The 15,555-nt window shown below is 39.2% G+C and overlaps 3 protein-coding genes across 4 annotated transcripts in view; 1 reads left to right on the top strand and 2 right to left on the bottom strand.

Annotated features, from left to right (window-relative positions):
* ttc7b (tetratricopeptide repeat domain 7B) overlaps positions 1-1,741 on the bottom strand; it is a 29,320-nt gene extending 27,579 nt beyond the window's left edge. Inside the window, exon 1 of one of the 2 annotated variants that reach the window (XM_038728032.1) lies at positions 1,561-1,741. In XM_038728032.1, coding sequence (XP_038583960.1) covers positions 1,561-1,681 — 121 coding nt within the window. In that variant the 5' untranslated portion in view covers positions 1,682-1,741. The remainder of the gene's footprint in view (positions 1-1,560) is intronic. The other variant, XM_038728030.1, reaches the window with a different exon arrangement.
* A 1,070-nt stretch (positions 1,742-2,811) lies between these two features.
* On the top strand, positions 2,812-6,657 carry fam177a1 (family with sequence similarity 177 member A1). The gene is made up of 5 exons (XM_038729521.1): positions 2,812-2,950; positions 3,428-3,613; positions 4,412-4,478; positions 4,792-4,889; positions 5,034-6,657. The coding sequence occupies exons 1-5, from the start codon at positions 2,882-2,884 to the stop codon at positions 5,247-5,249; spliced, it is 636 nt and encodes a 211-aa protein (XP_038585449.1). The 5' UTR covers positions 2,812-2,881; the 3' UTR covers positions 5,250-6,657.
* A 176-nt stretch (positions 6,658-6,833) lies between these two features.
* Positions 6,834-15,187, bottom strand: ppp2r3c (protein phosphatase 2, regulatory subunit B'', gamma). Its single transcript, XM_038729518.1, has 13 exons — positions 14,990-15,187; positions 14,690-14,814; positions 13,918-14,022; positions 13,662-13,774; positions 10,309-10,406; positions 10,014-10,084; positions 9,713-9,845; positions 9,479-9,534; positions 9,083-9,158; positions 8,486-8,622; positions 7,826-7,963; positions 7,523-7,582; positions 6,834-7,288 (listed from the first exon to the last, which is right to left on the bottom strand). The coding sequence occupies exons 1-13, from the start codon at positions 15,054-15,056 to the stop codon at positions 7,094-7,096; spliced, it is 1,374 nt and encodes a 457-aa protein (XP_038585446.1). The 5' UTR covers positions 15,057-15,187; the 3' UTR covers positions 6,834-7,093.
* Positions 15,188-15,555: the final 368 nt, after the last annotated feature.

Here is a 15,555-nt window from a genome sequence, read left to right as displayed (position 1 = left end):
AGAAACATTGCTGTACTAAACACATACCAGTTAGAATTATGTATAGCCTTATCACGCTTCTAAATAGTGTGTGTGTGTGTGTGTGTGTGTGTGTGTGTGTGTTTAGAGGTCCAAATGGTGAAATAAGCAGTAATCCAGTGACTGATCCCAGCCAGTGACTAGAGCTCATAGCTCTAATGTGCCAAATCACATTGCATAAAGGCAGCTTTTTTCTTTGTGTTCAGAGATTGACCGCAACATTCAGGTCTACCGTAGTTGCAGGATTTTGGTTACACACATGTCAACAATTGTTCTATGCAAGATTAACATGAAACATTTCTCACTAAGATAAAGAAGGGAAAATAAGGCTCTAAATAATGACAAAAGCTCCCTGAATGTATTTCAGTGAAAATCAACAAACCTCACGTGCTATTTTTCATTTGGCCGCATTTAGGAACAGGAGATTTTTAACAGCCTTACAGTTTACAAAGGTCTAACAGTATTTCTGTTTTAAGACTATAGCACCATAAATCTGAAGTTTTCCTCGCCCTACAACTATACATCAGGAGCAATCAGGAGCAAATCACCTCCTTGGCTGTGGTTGCTTCAACAGAGCTCTTAATGTTCCTGCATGTACCTGTACTAACAACCGGAGGTGAGATTTTCAGGTGGTGTTATATAATTTTTTAGATTTAGGGGACCAAAGACGACGATATCAAATCACACTAGAAGTCTTGATGGTAATTAAAATGCATTAACTACCATGAGCAGTCTGCCTTGGCTTCTTGCAGCGGTGGTAAGATAGAGCAGCAAACACATCTGCAGCAGAAAAGCAAGTACACCACCACCTGATCTAGTTATTTGTCAATCTGGAAGACATACTGGATCAGGGGGATCTAGTATCTATGTCTATGTATGTTTATAAATAACTTGTCATGTTAAACAATATATATAAAATAAAAATAAATTATGTTTATGCGTGTGTGTAGCACCAAGGGCCAATTCTCTATGTGCAACCCTGTGTTGTAAAATGACAATATATGCACCCTGACACACTTTATCATGTGCTGCCAGCAGTGCGGTTTGAAACTGAGCATCAATGAGTTTGACAGCTAGCATGTAGCAATCAAGCATCTTAGCCACCCAGCTAACTTAAGTGAAGCTAACTGCGATGCATAACCAGAATTGACGAAATCTGACATTCAGTGTGAGTACTTTATCATACAAGTAGAGCAAAGCCAAGCTTAACCTCATGACAGAATTCTGAATGAGTTCCGCTTGACTCCCGGGGTGCAGGACTATCAGACCACAGTAATTGATTTTTGGAGTAACGTTAACGTTATCAATATGTTAAAACCAAAGTATCTCAGTGTGTACATACCACGCTCCCCAAAGGTGTTGAAACCCCTGTGGAAAAAAACCCCAAGTGTCTTTCTTGACCTTTGCTTAGGTTAGCTAACTGGCTCAGGGCTGAAAAACTGCTAGCTTCGGTTGCTGCTGTCAGGAAGTCCCGAGGACTCGGTCCAGGGAGAAGGCCTTCCAGACTGAATGAACGAACAGGGAAACCCGGACATTTCTTACCGTTTGATATTAGTTTGGCTGAAAGCTGCCGTACTAATTCCGGTATCTTGTCCCACTGCCCCTCTGAACGGCACCGCTCTATCTCGGTCTCCAGTCGTGACCCAGACTTCCTCGCTGTCATTTTGGTGAGAGGGCTCGACTGGACCAAAACAATACAACAGGATCCCTTCGAGCGTCAAGCTCGCGTACAATAAAGACAGCTTCCGGTCAATACTTTCGAAATAAAGCTTTGCTTGTTAAATGCATGGGCTTTTTTTACATTGACAATATTAACACAGAACAACCAGGGGTACATGTATAAAAAGAGAAAAATAAATAAATAAATGACAAGACATAAGAAATTAAAAGAGTAAAGTAGATTCAAAATAATATATCAACTGTCCATAAGAAATTTGTGAAACTCATAAAAAGTTTTGATTGCCTTCTTGTTCTTAATGTTTTTAATCGTGGTGCCATACTGATGCAGTTCTTGGTGAAAGTGTCTAAAGTGTGGTTTGGAGTCAGTCCATTTTTTCTTGTGGATGTGGAATTTTCCCAATAATAAAACCAACTGTTCAAAATCACATCTTTTTCCTTCTTGTTTCTTTCAAAACATATATGAATGTCTTTTTCCTGAAGTTGAAATGTTTGTCCAGTTTTCCTTTTTATATAAAGTTCAGCATCCAATCAAATATTTCTACAGTATATACATTGATAAAACAAATGATAAATTGATTCTTCATATAATTTACAGAAAAGTGTAAGAATATTCAATATTCATTCTAAATCTCTCAAACGTCTTTTTACCGGATATATACGATGTAATATAAGAAGGAAACATCTTTTACTTTGTTCTTAAATGCATCAAATGTGATGACAGTTTAACTTTGAATTAAAATTACAAATGTGGGAACGTGTTGTGTTAGTTCAGTTTAAAACATTTAAAAAATAAACTAAAATTTTCAACAGAATGAGAAGAAGTAACAATTGTTCTGACTTTATTATGTTGCAGAGAGCTCTATTAAAGTTTGCATGCGTTGTATACCACTTGTATAACAGTAACTTTAGTTTAAGGTGTGAGATGTGTGCTGTGTGTTTATACGTATTTTTACGTACGTATTTTAAAAACTTTGTGTAAACTTTATGACTCTATTGTGCGGAACAGTTAACACCAAATAAAATAATGTACAGTATGGCAGAATTTGCTGTCAAACAACCCGTTTTTTTACATTAAGGTCTACCTGCTGGACCCTTTTATTCTGAAGCCGTGAACAGGAAGTGTTGCTAGCGGAACGGACAGCTTCATCGTAGTGCGCTGTGTCAGTTGGGAGAAGTGACTGAGATGGCAGATTTGTCGTTGTATTTAACTAATGTCAACGTTTCACTGGGACAAACTATGGAAACTGATAAGGTTAGTCCGTGCGATACAACTTGGGCCATTCTTCGCGTTTGTGAATGTTAAAATAAAGACTTTTTTTTTTTTTTTTAGAGTAATAGCGATTTAACTTACTTCCTTAGCTGAGAAGCTAACAGTCAACAAACACTAAGTAAGTTAGCTAACGTTGCCGTTAAAGCATCGTTACTCTAAAGCTGACAAACGTTAAGGCACCAGTGTTTGAAACGTTAACTAGTGTTTTATCGTAAAACGCGTTTACCTCACTGTATAGCTAACGTTACAGCACACAATGAGAACTAAGTTACATTAAACGTTAACTTTATTTTAAATTTCTTTTGTTTTAGTTCTATGATTTCATTCTGCCAAACATGCCACCAGAGTGTGAAACAACATTAAGATGCCTGTTATTGCGCCTTGTTTTCGGCACTTTATAATATAATATAATGTTGATGGCATCTTATACATAGATTGTTTATTCTGAACTATTGTCAGAGTCATGGCGGGGCGACAGACTTTGAGACGGTGGAGATAGGAGACTCTGCTGGGAGGCAGGGGAGGGTGAAGGTTCCCCGCAGGACCATCTACTTTGCCAGTGGGGAGACTATGGAGGAGTACAGCACCGATGAAGAGGAGGAAAAGGAGGAGCCTGTGAAGAAAGAAGTCACAACTGTAGATTCGGTAGGCTAAGATCAAATACTTTTACAGCCACATTACTTAAACCACAAGGATTATACACATACTGGAAAGGCCACGGGTTTCATTTCTCCTTCTTTCTTTAGTCTCAAAAGATAAGAGACTCCTTAAATAGTTTGACTAGATAAAATTCCCAACATAATTAATTAGGAAATTACAGTATGTGTAGGATATTTTTAAACAATCCATATTTTAGTTAGCTACTGCTTGGTATATTGTCAAGAAACCATGACCATGAGTCACACTGTCCGTGGTTCACATCCTGCCAGAGACCTGTTTGTGTGTATGTTTATCTCCTTCACTCTCTCTACCCTGATTTCCAGTCATCTCACTACTTTCAAGGTTATTGTGAGTTTTGTATTTTTTATTTTTACCCCTAAAAAATTTCAGTTTGATTTTCAATTGAATTTTTCCCATTATAGATCACATTTAAGGTGGAAAAAGTTCTGACATGATTTATCTTTGTCTCATTTTTTTTACATCACAAAACCTGGCATTTTAACAGGGGTGTGCAGACTTTTTATATCCACCGTTTACACACAAAAAAATCTCAAACTGGTAACATCCATCAAAAGAGAGTGGGTGTACACTGCTTATATGCCATAAGATGAGGCTGTCAACTTGAAGGTCGGTGTTCCTTATCCCTTCCTTGCCCTGCTGCTTTATGTGGATATAAAGTGTAAAATACAGTTTTATATAATGATGCTTGAGATGTCAAAATTGTTCTTTTGTGTTTGACCAGCAGGTGTGTGGTCTAATTGTCATGATTCATTTGTATTTCAGTCCCAACTGACCTGGGGTCCATATTTCTGGTTCCACATGTGGAGGATGGCCACCTCCACTGTCTCAGGTAAAGCAGTCTACTGTCACAGCTGGCATTCATGCTAGCAAGAGCCAATCACATCATACTGGGTTCTTACTAGTCTTTGAAATCCTGAAATGTTTTGAGAGGTGTTTTCCAGACAGTGAAAGTCAGAAAATGCTGGAATGTCGGCTAACTGTACAGATTAGATGCTGTGCAGGAATATATTAGAATGTATTTTGTGGCTTGTTCCACACTTTAATTGTATTTGGTTGTTTTTGGTCCCATTCACATAGTGATAATAACAAGACAAATCTGGGTCAAGTCTACCTTTTATTGAATTTGTGTGTGTCTCCTTTAGTGTGTGATTACATGGGAGAGAGACTGGCCTCTCTGTTTGGCATCACTACTCCTAAATACCAGTACGCTATTGATGAGTACTACCGTATGAAGAAAGAGGTAGGGCACATGCGCACACGCAGATCCATGAGTCTCATATATCCATTTCAAATGTGAATAAAGTCACACCTCAAAATCTGCGTATGCAGAGGCGGGTGTAAGAATAAACTGTATTAAATGCTACACACTGGTGTTCTCCTGCAGGAGGAGGAGGAAGAGGAGGAGAACCGTCTGGCTGACATGGCGGAGCACCGGTTTGCCGAACAGCATAGAGGTGAGCAGGACGGTCCTCATCCGGCTACTGTGGAGCAGCCAGGAGTGTCTGGAGCTTCCTTCGTAAACATTAGCTTTGAGCTCAAACCTGAGTCTACTCTCAACGTTCCAGACGTCAACAGAGTCCCTTCTCCCCTCCCCTCCTGAAAACTGACTCTCACAGATGGCTAACATTCACACATATCTATCAGTTGGCAAAGCCTTGATTTACTTAGCTGTATAGATTAACAATATTGTTATTTTTCTATGTTTTTATTTTACAAAAAGAGATCTTAGTAAACCGTGCAGGGAAATATTAAAAGGGCTGTGGAAGTGACTGCACTAGCCTTACCTGTGAATGTAAATTTGTGTATGGTGTGAAAATGTATGCAAGACTGACATGTATCATTCATTGACCAAACTGGGACTGCTTCTTGTCCCCCATATCCCTGTTGACACCTGGTGTGTGCATTTGCAAAGGCTCAAGGCTACTGTACCTCCTTTAACATGACACATGTAATTGGCTACTTACATCGAGAGGCGTGAGCCATGGATCACTCCAACTAAGGGCTGGTTAATCTAAAAGCTAATTTAATTGGTATGATGTTCGGTTTCATATATTAATTACTTATTTGACCACAATCTTCTTCTTGTTTCCCTCCAGAGAATTTACTTATTTTTGTGTCCCTCCTGGTGAGCATTATATCCAAGTCATAGTGAAAGCGTCCAGTAGACTAGAGCCTGACTTTAACTGGCCCTGCTAGGATCTTGGTACAGTACTTGACTCTGTAGTGAACCACAGGCTGAGCTCACAGCTGTCAGCTATAATCAGCCATAGTGCTACAGGTCCATGTGCATAGTGTATTGATTACATAATAGAGATTCTGAGGCCGGCACGTCATCGTTTAAACTGACGACGATCTACTTTCTTTACTTTCTACTTGTTACAAAGTAAAAATGTGTTTCTGTGATACTTTAAATCGGTTGACAACAACTTGCATGAAGTAGTACTAATTGTATTCTGTTGGAAAAGCCAAAAGTGCCCTTTTTAGCCAATGTAGATCAATTAATAATATCAATATAGGTTAAATTTTTGAAAATCTGTTAATTTATTGATGATCTATGTTGACAGGTTAGGTTACACACAGTGCCGCCTTTGTGTGTGTGTTGAGGTGTCATTTTAAGTGTCCTTGTGGAAGTGTTTCATACAAGTGTTAAGTTGGGCAGTGGGCGTAATGCTGAGACTGAGCTGTCATAAGCTTCTTATTGATTATTTTTACCCACAGAGATGACTGTGGTGACGGTGACAGGCCTTAGATCTCCTCAGAGCCAGTAAAGGATGAAGAGAATCTCAAATTGGGCTTTAAAAGATATACCAAAAGTCAAATCCCACCATATCAGACCATTAAATGTGTACGGTATGTTAACAACACTACATTAGTCAACGAACAACATTATTCATGCGTTTGTGTAAAAAAGGCAAAAATATGCAAAAGTTTTGGTTACTTTGACAAAGTTTTAATAACTCTATATACATATTTATTTTTTCTGTGTGTTAATAAAACTTTAAATGTTACAAAGGTTGACTTTTGTTGTTTTTACACGTAACAAAATTACTTTTTTCACATGAATTACACTGTGTTATTATAGCCGCTTAATTTGACAGCCAATCAGTCGTTTATTACATGTTTGTATTGGACTTGGGCTTCTCACACCTGTTTGATTTGTGTAAATGATAAGGTGCTTCCATTATACAAGGAAAATTAAACATTTATTTTAAAAAGGTCAGTGAAAAAGATGTGTATTAGGTCTTCTTTACAGGAACATGGAACAATATTCACACAAAGCAACTCTGTTCATCTCCTTACTGTAGATATTTAGCTAAACCTTAACCTGAGGGCCCGGAGTCAGCAGTAAGAGGTCAGTGCCGAAACTTCAACAGGACTTTCAGGTTGGTAGTGAAACTGTGGCCTTTTGGAGCGTCTCTACCACGCTTCAACCCCAAATCATCCTCAGGTGTCGTCATGGTCGACTGTGTTGCCGCTGTCGTTGTCATTGGCAACTAGCACTTCTCTGTTTTCATATGTCCAGAAGCCGTTGAGGTCAATCAGGATGCTGGTGACGGTATCACCCTGGCAACTGTTTACCAAGTCCTGGAGAGTGATCTTATAGGGGTCTTTAGGCTTCACCATGTCAAAGATCTCGTCCTGAGGAGAGACAGTGAAACAAAGAATGTCTCTATTTGACATATTAGAGGGTCAAAAGTCTGTACAGCTCGGACAGCTACAATAAATGTAAATCTAACTGATCAATGAAAATAAATTAAAAGTAACCTGCACCAGCTTAAAAGCACAGACTACATTACTGCATTAACTCTAGCAGCATCATGTACAAGGATTGGTGCGGTAAAGAAACTTGTCTGGTATTTGCATGCAATATACCTTGACATCCTGGAAGGAGACAGGCTCCTGGCCGTGGATTTTCATCTGCTCCTGGATGTCCTGAAGAGCAAAGCACAGTATCATGAAATACTGACAGTTGTTATTTCCGATCCTAAAAAATACAACTTGGGGCTTGTCTCTTAAAAAAGGAGCTTGCAGTCAGGAGCTAGGATGAGTAAGTCTGGTGATTAAGGATTTTCATCAATTAATGTGGATGATCACCATAGTGATACAAGCAAAGTATTCTTTGTGTGCATGTGTTGAACCATGAGTGTGTTTGTGTGAGGGATGTGCAGCTGATACCCTGAAGAAATAGTTGAGGGAGAAGACGGTGAGGTATCCTTGATTCTCCATGTCCAGAAGTTTGAAAATATACTGTAACGCTGCTGGCTCCTTCCTGTTTTCCAACGCCAATACAAAGTCTAGATAGGTCTTATAGTCCTGAGATTGAAGAAGAGGAACACTGTTACGTAGAGTAAATATTCAACTTAGCCTAAGCACACAAAAGTCTGAAATGATAGATTATAGAGTATTCTATAATGCAACAGTAAAAAGTGTCATCAAATGTGTGTGTGTCAGCTGCCCAAAGAGGTGTTCACTCAGCGAGTAGCTGGTTGTTTGAAGTTGAACATTAACATGCAGACAGGTGAGCAATCAAAAGAAAGCCCCTGAATAAATGAGAGGACAAAGACAACAACAGCAGATGTAGTCATGGGGGACAGGGTGCTGTGAGCGTCACAGTCACCAGATATCAACCTGGTTGACCGCCAGTTGATGTGTTGGACAGCACTCTCCACCACCACCACCCTCAAAACACCAAATCGGGGGAATATCTTTTTGGAAGTATGGTGTTGGCTGCTCTTTGAGAAACAATGGCGAAAAGCACTGAAGCTGTCCTTTAATATGTCACCCATCTGTATGGGTGTACCGCAAATCTTCTACTGGCACTGTTGTTGACTGTACCATTTCTCCATCGTAGGTGAGGCACTCCTGAAACACCCTGTCCAGGAAGACTGAGGTGAGCGTAGCTGTGCCGTAGCGCGAAAGCTCCTCTTTGCTCAACATGCCGTTGTGGTCCTTATCCAGGTTGAGGTACTGACCTGGTAAAGGCACAAAGATAAAAATAAATACATTAGCACAAGCACAGCCACTGATCTTTACTGAGCTGATTTCTGACACCAACATACTCTGGACCCAGAATCAATTCTGCAAATACTGATGAAATTTATACAATATGTGGAATTTATATACATATATATTTTTTGTTATTGTTGCCTTTTTCCTAATTTTTTCCTTCATATTGAGGAAAGAGAAAAAGAAATATTAAGTCAGTTAATTACATACTGTGATAACAGAAAGAAGTGATTCACACCACTTCTGGCACAGATATTATATATAATATACCATGTAATATTGGAACTCAAGTATCCAATCATTAACCACAGTGCTGAAAAGGAATTGCACTGCAAGGTGCCTAAACACCTACATTATTTGAGAGGATCAATAAACGCCGTGCTGCCACCCGACATTCACACATGCGCACAACAGACATTTTCTCACCATAGACTCGGAGAGCAGAGGGTGCCGAGAACCAGTTGGACTCCTGACTCTCTTTAGACAGCTCCTCATCTCTCAGCTGGGCGCACAGATGGGGAGAGCGTGAGATAGGACCAGTCACGAGGAAGCATTAATCCATAAAAAAACAGCTACACAATGAAACATCTTTCAGGGAGACTTTTGTAATTACAATCTATTCCTATATTTTTCCTTTCAAAAAAATTGGGGTTGGTCCTTTTAACTGCCTGCTGGTAGAGTAGAAATCATATAAACTTGTAACATTTTAATACATAACACCTACACAAATGTAAAGAAGGAATTAACACAAGTAGTGAAAAGAAAACAATGGATTTGTGTTTAAAAAAGTTAAAAAATGTGAGTGTTAAAATAAAATTCCACCTCCAACAAGTCGTCCAGAAAACTGCAGGCCAATATATCCTGGATTTTAATCTTTCCTGAAAAAGAAAAAAACCAAACCAAAAACACAAAGTAAGTAAAGGAAATGTTGTACACATTTCAGTGTTGCATATCACTTAATAAATTAAGTGCACACATGCCCTCTGGTGGCATGTTTCGTAACTCATTACCTTTGTCTGTACTTTTAACATTTCACCGTGTGCGGTTCAGTCTCACCTGTTCGGAGCGGGTCGAGGAAGAAGAAGAACTTGCGAACAGCAGTGCAGACGTAGAAAGAGTAGAAAGACTTCTCCAGTCCATCCAGCTGAGGCAGAGTGGGGATCAGCTCCAGGATGTAGTTCTCCAGATCCTACACAAAATAACGAGGGTCAGCTTTTCCTGGCATTTTTTTACAGTTAATTTCAGTGCTAACTGCAAACCATTGTTCTCTCCCACTGCCTGCTCATTACTTTAAAAGAGGAAAAGACTTTGTATGTGACTTCAGCTGAAATTTGTGGTTACTGATGCAAATGCTTACCGACTCTCTGAGGTGGCCCTGTCCTGCTACATCGTACAGACTCAGACCTATCCGGGTCTGATGCAGCCACACTAGAGGCATAGAAATGAGCAACACTGAGTGACAAGACATTCACCAGTACAGATAAATCCAGGTAAAAAACAAGGCTGGGATGCAAATACCGTGATGTAACCTAAGTTCAGAAAATCAGTTGACGGTAAAGAAACTTTTAAGATCTGAATTTGTTTGTTGTTGTTCCAACTTTTGTAGATATATTATACTTATTTTATAGATTTTTGCAAACAAAGGTCCAAACCTTTCCTCATGACATAGTTAAAGAACTGCATGATAGAGATCCTGCCGTAAGGGTCGTTGTGAAGCAGCTTGGCGTACACGCTGGCTGTGAAGAATTTGCTGAAGGAAAGACAGGAAAGAAACTGTTACATTTCATTACCCCAGGAGGGTTAAAATCAAGGGCAATTGGGCGGGTTCAAAATACTTGAAGACTTTTGCCCTGAGCACTTTTCAAAAACCAGTTACAAAGTGCTTTCACAAGTGTAAAAACACATAAAAACAATTAAATGCTAAACAAGAAAACACTTATAAGACTAGAATACACGTTTAAAATAAATGTAAAATATATAAAAAAATTAAAAAATCTAATTAAAATAAAATAAAATAAAATCGGGAAAGGCTCTCCTATAAGAGTGTGTTTTAAGAAGGGACTTAAAAGAGTTCACTGACTCAGCCGACCTGATTTCCTCGGGCAGGCTGTTCCAGAGCCTCGGGGCCCTGACAGCAAACGCTCTGTCCCCTTTAGTTTTCAGTCGAGACTCTGGAACAGACAACAGACCTCTGCCCGAGGATCTCAAGGTACGTGCTGGTGTGTATGGGACTAAAAGGTCAGAAATATAACAAGGCGAGAGGCCATGAAGAGCTTTAAAAGTGATCAATAGAATTTTAAAGTCAATTCTAAAACATACCGGGAGCCAGTGTAATGAAGCTAAAATAGGGGTGATGTGGTCATTTCTTTGTTCTGGTTAAAAGCCTGGCAGCTGAGTTCTGGACAGTCTGGAGTCAATCAATAGATTTTTGGGTTAAACAGGTGAAAAGGCTGTTGCAATAATCCAGGCGTGATGAGACGAAGGCGTGTAAAATGATCTCGGTGTCCTTAAAAGTTAACATAGATTGAATTTTTGCTATATTTCTAAGTTGATAAAAACATGATTGAACAAGCTTTGTGGTGTGCTGCTCGAAATTTAAATTACTATCAAACCAAACACCAAGGTTCTTTGCCACAGGCTTAATGTGATTTACTAGGGAACCAGCAGATGGCAGTATTTGCTTTGCCATCTGCTGGGACCCAATTACTAGGATCTCAGTTTTTTCTGAGTTCAGCTGGAGGAAATTATTTGACATCCAATTTTTGACTTCACATAGGCAGTTGTTAAGTGAACTCAGCATTCCAGGATCTGTGGATCTGACCGGCAAATACATCTGTGTGTCAGTGTAAATATGAAAAGAGACACCATGTCTCTGAATAATGTCCAAGGGGAAGCAGATACAAGGAAAATAAAATGGGTCCTAAGACCGACCCCTGAGGCACACCATATTTAACTGGACAGAATGAGGAGACATAGTTGTTTACAGACACGCAAAACTTCCTATTTGACAGGTAGGATGAAAACCATTCTAGGGCAGTACCAGAGATCCCCACCCAGTGCCTCAGTCTGTCTAACATGATGTTGTGATCAATGGTGTCAAAAGCAGCGCTAAAGGTCCAGGAGTACCAGGACTGAGCACATGCCTTCATCAGCAGACATTAAAAAGTCATTGGTGACTTTAAGCAGGGCAGTCTCAGTGCTGTGGTACTTCCTGAAACCAGATTGAAACTTGAAATATTTTGTTATTTTCCAGTAGTGAGCAGCTATTTGGACACAATTCTTTCTAAAATGTTTGCTATAAAAGGCAGTTTTGAAATGGGTCTAAAATTTTGATGGAGGGAGGGATCTAAACCAGTTTTTTTTTTTAAGTGGGTTCACGCAAGCAGTTTTAAAATAATCAGAGTCCAACAGAATCCATTACTTTCAGTAAAAACTTTGTAGGTATTACATCAAGTGGGCTGGAGGACATTCTCATTTGTGATACTGTTTTTAAAAGCTCAGACAAGTCGATGGGATAAAACTGTAGAAATGAGTTCAGAAAAATAGTGTGTTCTCGCATCCTTAACCATGTTATTGTAGTTAATTAATAAATCCTTCAGAATGAGGTAATGGACATGGAGACTGTTTTTTTTTTTTTTCCCATCTGCGCTCTGCTTTCCTGCATTCCCTTTTTTGGCTGCGAATGCTGTTTTTTATCCAGGGTTGCTTACGAGCTGTAGGTTTAGGTTTAGCCTTTAGAGGAGCAATAGTATTTAGGGATGACAAGCAAATTTGATTGAAGTGATCAGTCAAGTCGTTGTTCTTGGAATCAGTCAGGTGTTGGCTTTGGCTCTGAAACAATGTGCAAAACTTTGAAACGCTTTGTTCATTAAGGATGCGAGAACAGGAAGTGCTTGGTGAGGCAGATTGAGTAACTAGTGATTCACAGTTAAAAACTACATTTGTGGTCATATATGGTCATGTCCACTAATTCCACAGAGGAAATGCTAACACCCAGGGTAAAAACCAAGTCCAGTGTATGACCACGGTGTTGTTTAAAGTTAAGTTAAGTAGTTGTGGTTATATTTAAAAAGTCAGTTGCATAATCATTTGTGAGGTCATCAACGTGAATATTAAAATCGCCACAGAGAACAATTTTTCTTTTAATTTAAAACCAGAGTAGATAAATATTCTGGAAGTTCTGCTAAAAATCCTCCAGGTGGATTTGGGGGGCGATAAAATATGACAAAGGGTTAGGGTTAGGCTCACTATCCCACCACCACGTCCACTGACCCTGGGTTGACTAAAACAAACATAGAGGCGGACACATTTCAGCTAGCTGGGTATGATCATTAGTTCGTAACCAGGATTCAGTTAAAACATAAAATCTAGATTTGCAGACAACATAAAATCATTTAAGATAAAAGTCTTGCTTGAAAGTGATCTCACATTGAAGAGAGACATTTTAAATGTGTTTGTTCTAGGTGCTGGAGTTGGTGCAGTTGCCCTAATCCTTAAGAGATACAGGTACAGGATTAGCTTTAATGGATTTTATTTTTCAAGACAAGTAGATTAAAATTGCTCTCTGTAGTCAGACTTTCTCGTTCTCCTTTGCTGCAATGAAAACTTCCCTTTTTAAGACTCAAACCCTTTAAAGTTGACAGTGGAAACACACTGACAGATTAACCACCTGCTTGATATGTGCTCACTTCCTGGTTCAAAAGTACATTTTCATGTGTGTAGCTTTGTTTAATGTGACCAAAAGCATGTCAGACAACCTCCAGAGGCAGTGATCACATTTTCAGTGCACTTACGATTTGATGTGTTGATTTGAATATCCAGTTATCTCAACTGCATAAATAAAAAAGACACATAAATGCCAGGTGGATGTGAAATGAGGTGACAGGGGGTTTTCTATAGTCAACCTTTGATCTTGCATGAATCCTTGGTGCATGCTGCGCAGTAAAAAAGACTGACACAGGGGGTTTTACCCAAACTGTGCTGTTGCCAGTAAACCTCTACTTACTTGCACTTTGGCCCGGCCTTCTCCCCCACCTGCAAGTAGGCTTCATAGCTGATCATGGCCTCCTCTCCACTCACTGGAGGCACCTGGTGCTTATCGAGCAGGAACCACAGATTCTACAGAAGACAAAGAGAAAGAGAAAAAAGACAACTAGGTAAACGGACACTAAATAACAAACCTAAAGTGTTGTTGTTATTCACACAGACAGAAGTCCCATATGTTGTGCGCAGTTACTTTTAGGTGTGTGTGTGTGTTTTACCTGTAGTTCCTCATTATCCAGCAGTTCTCTGCTCTTCCTCTGGAGGAAGACAGCTCTGGATTCCTCTCTCAGCTTCTGAAGTAATACTTCATCTTCTGCTGGTAGCTGCAAAACATCATCATCATCGGATTTATTTTCACTTCTGCACAGCTTCATCATTAAACAGCAAGCATGCCTAGTACTCTGGCAACTACACATCAGTGATAACATGATCAGCATCATAATCATAATCGCCGGGTGGAGATGGACGAGTGGATAAAACACACATGCCTTTGGTGTCAAAGACACGCGTTCAATTCCCACTGTGACACATCCACCATTGTGTCCATGAGAAAGACACTTTTCCCCAAGTTGCCCCAGACACGTGCGACCTCTGACATTTATAGCAATTGTAAATCACTTTGGATAAAGGCGTCAGCTAGATGAGTAAATATAAGAGCATCATCAATGTTAAAATCCCCCTCAAACAGCGGAGTTGTAAAACAGGCCTTATCAGACATCTTGCAGAATAAAAGGAATAAATATATTATTAATGAAATTGAGGGCGTCCTGCTGTACAATAACTTGTCCAAATTAATCTTGTAGATTTATTATATGAAGGCAATAATCAATATGACTGTACATTTTGGTCCTTGAAATGTAATGTTTTTCTTCAAAAGGACATGGTGTTGGGGGTTTGTTGATGGCACAGAGTTTAGTCAAAATGACAACAATGGAAGACTTTTGAGTTTTCAGGGGGGTTTACATATAATGTCATGTGTTTTAATAATACCCTGTAGTAAAATCGTGGGATGTTCTTATAGGACTTGTCTTTGTCGCCTCCTCCCTTCCACTCTGTGTAGTATTTGGTGAACAGCTCAGTTTCTTCTGCTTTCATTTCCTCGTCGCTTCGCTCATCTGTACAGCAAAAGGGGACATGGATCAAAATAACACCAGTAAAATCAAAGGAATCCACATAAATATTACTGATGGCTTAACAGCTAACCAACCACTTTAGCTGGACAGCTATCAATCCAGAGCAGCTAACGTTAACGTTGGCCAGTATGTAACGTTGGTTTACATTTTGTCTCACCTCTTTTGGAGTTTGCTAACCTCCTTTTCAAAATATCCGACCAGTGAGGCTGTTGTTCTTTATCCATACTGCTCCAAAGTGAATCTAATATTTCATTAGTACAACCCTTCAATCTAAAAGACACATTCAAAGTAGAGTTTGTGTACAAAAGCAGCCAAGCCACCCAAAAATGTTGGCAAAGCAGTCTGAAAAAGAATGTGGCTTCCGGTTTGAATCTTTTAAATTTCAAAATAAAAGTGTCTCTACGTTTGGTTTAACGTAAAGCCCACAAAAGCCAAACAATTAAGTAGCTAAGTAGATATCTATGTATATATATATGTCAATTCAAATCGAATATTCATCGCAAGGTAATTAATGCAATTATTTAAGGAAGTCTCATCGTCTCTTTACAACCACACAAGTTAAGTAGGCACAGAGGCTAAAGTAACACAGAAGACCATGCCTCTGTGCTAATCTTTAAGACATTTATATAAAATTATTACTTTTTTTTTTCTTTACGAAATGTTCTACACATCCTTATCTTTGTAATGAAATCTGCATTAAGCGGTACAATTTGCTCCTTTTCC

The sequence above is a fragment of the Micropterus salmoides genome, unplaced genomic scaffold (genome assembly GCF_014851395.1).
Source record: "Micropterus salmoides isolate LMB-PRFRI ecotype aquatic unplaced genomic scaffold, ASM1485139v1 Ms_hic_scaffold_19, whole genome shotgun sequence".
Classification (NCBI taxonomy): domain Eukaryota; kingdom Metazoa; phylum Chordata; class Actinopteri; order Centrarchiformes; family Centrarchidae; genus Micropterus; species Micropterus salmoides.
Note: the sequence above shows the minus strand (reverse complement) of the source record. Positions and strands in the feature narration are given on the sequence as shown.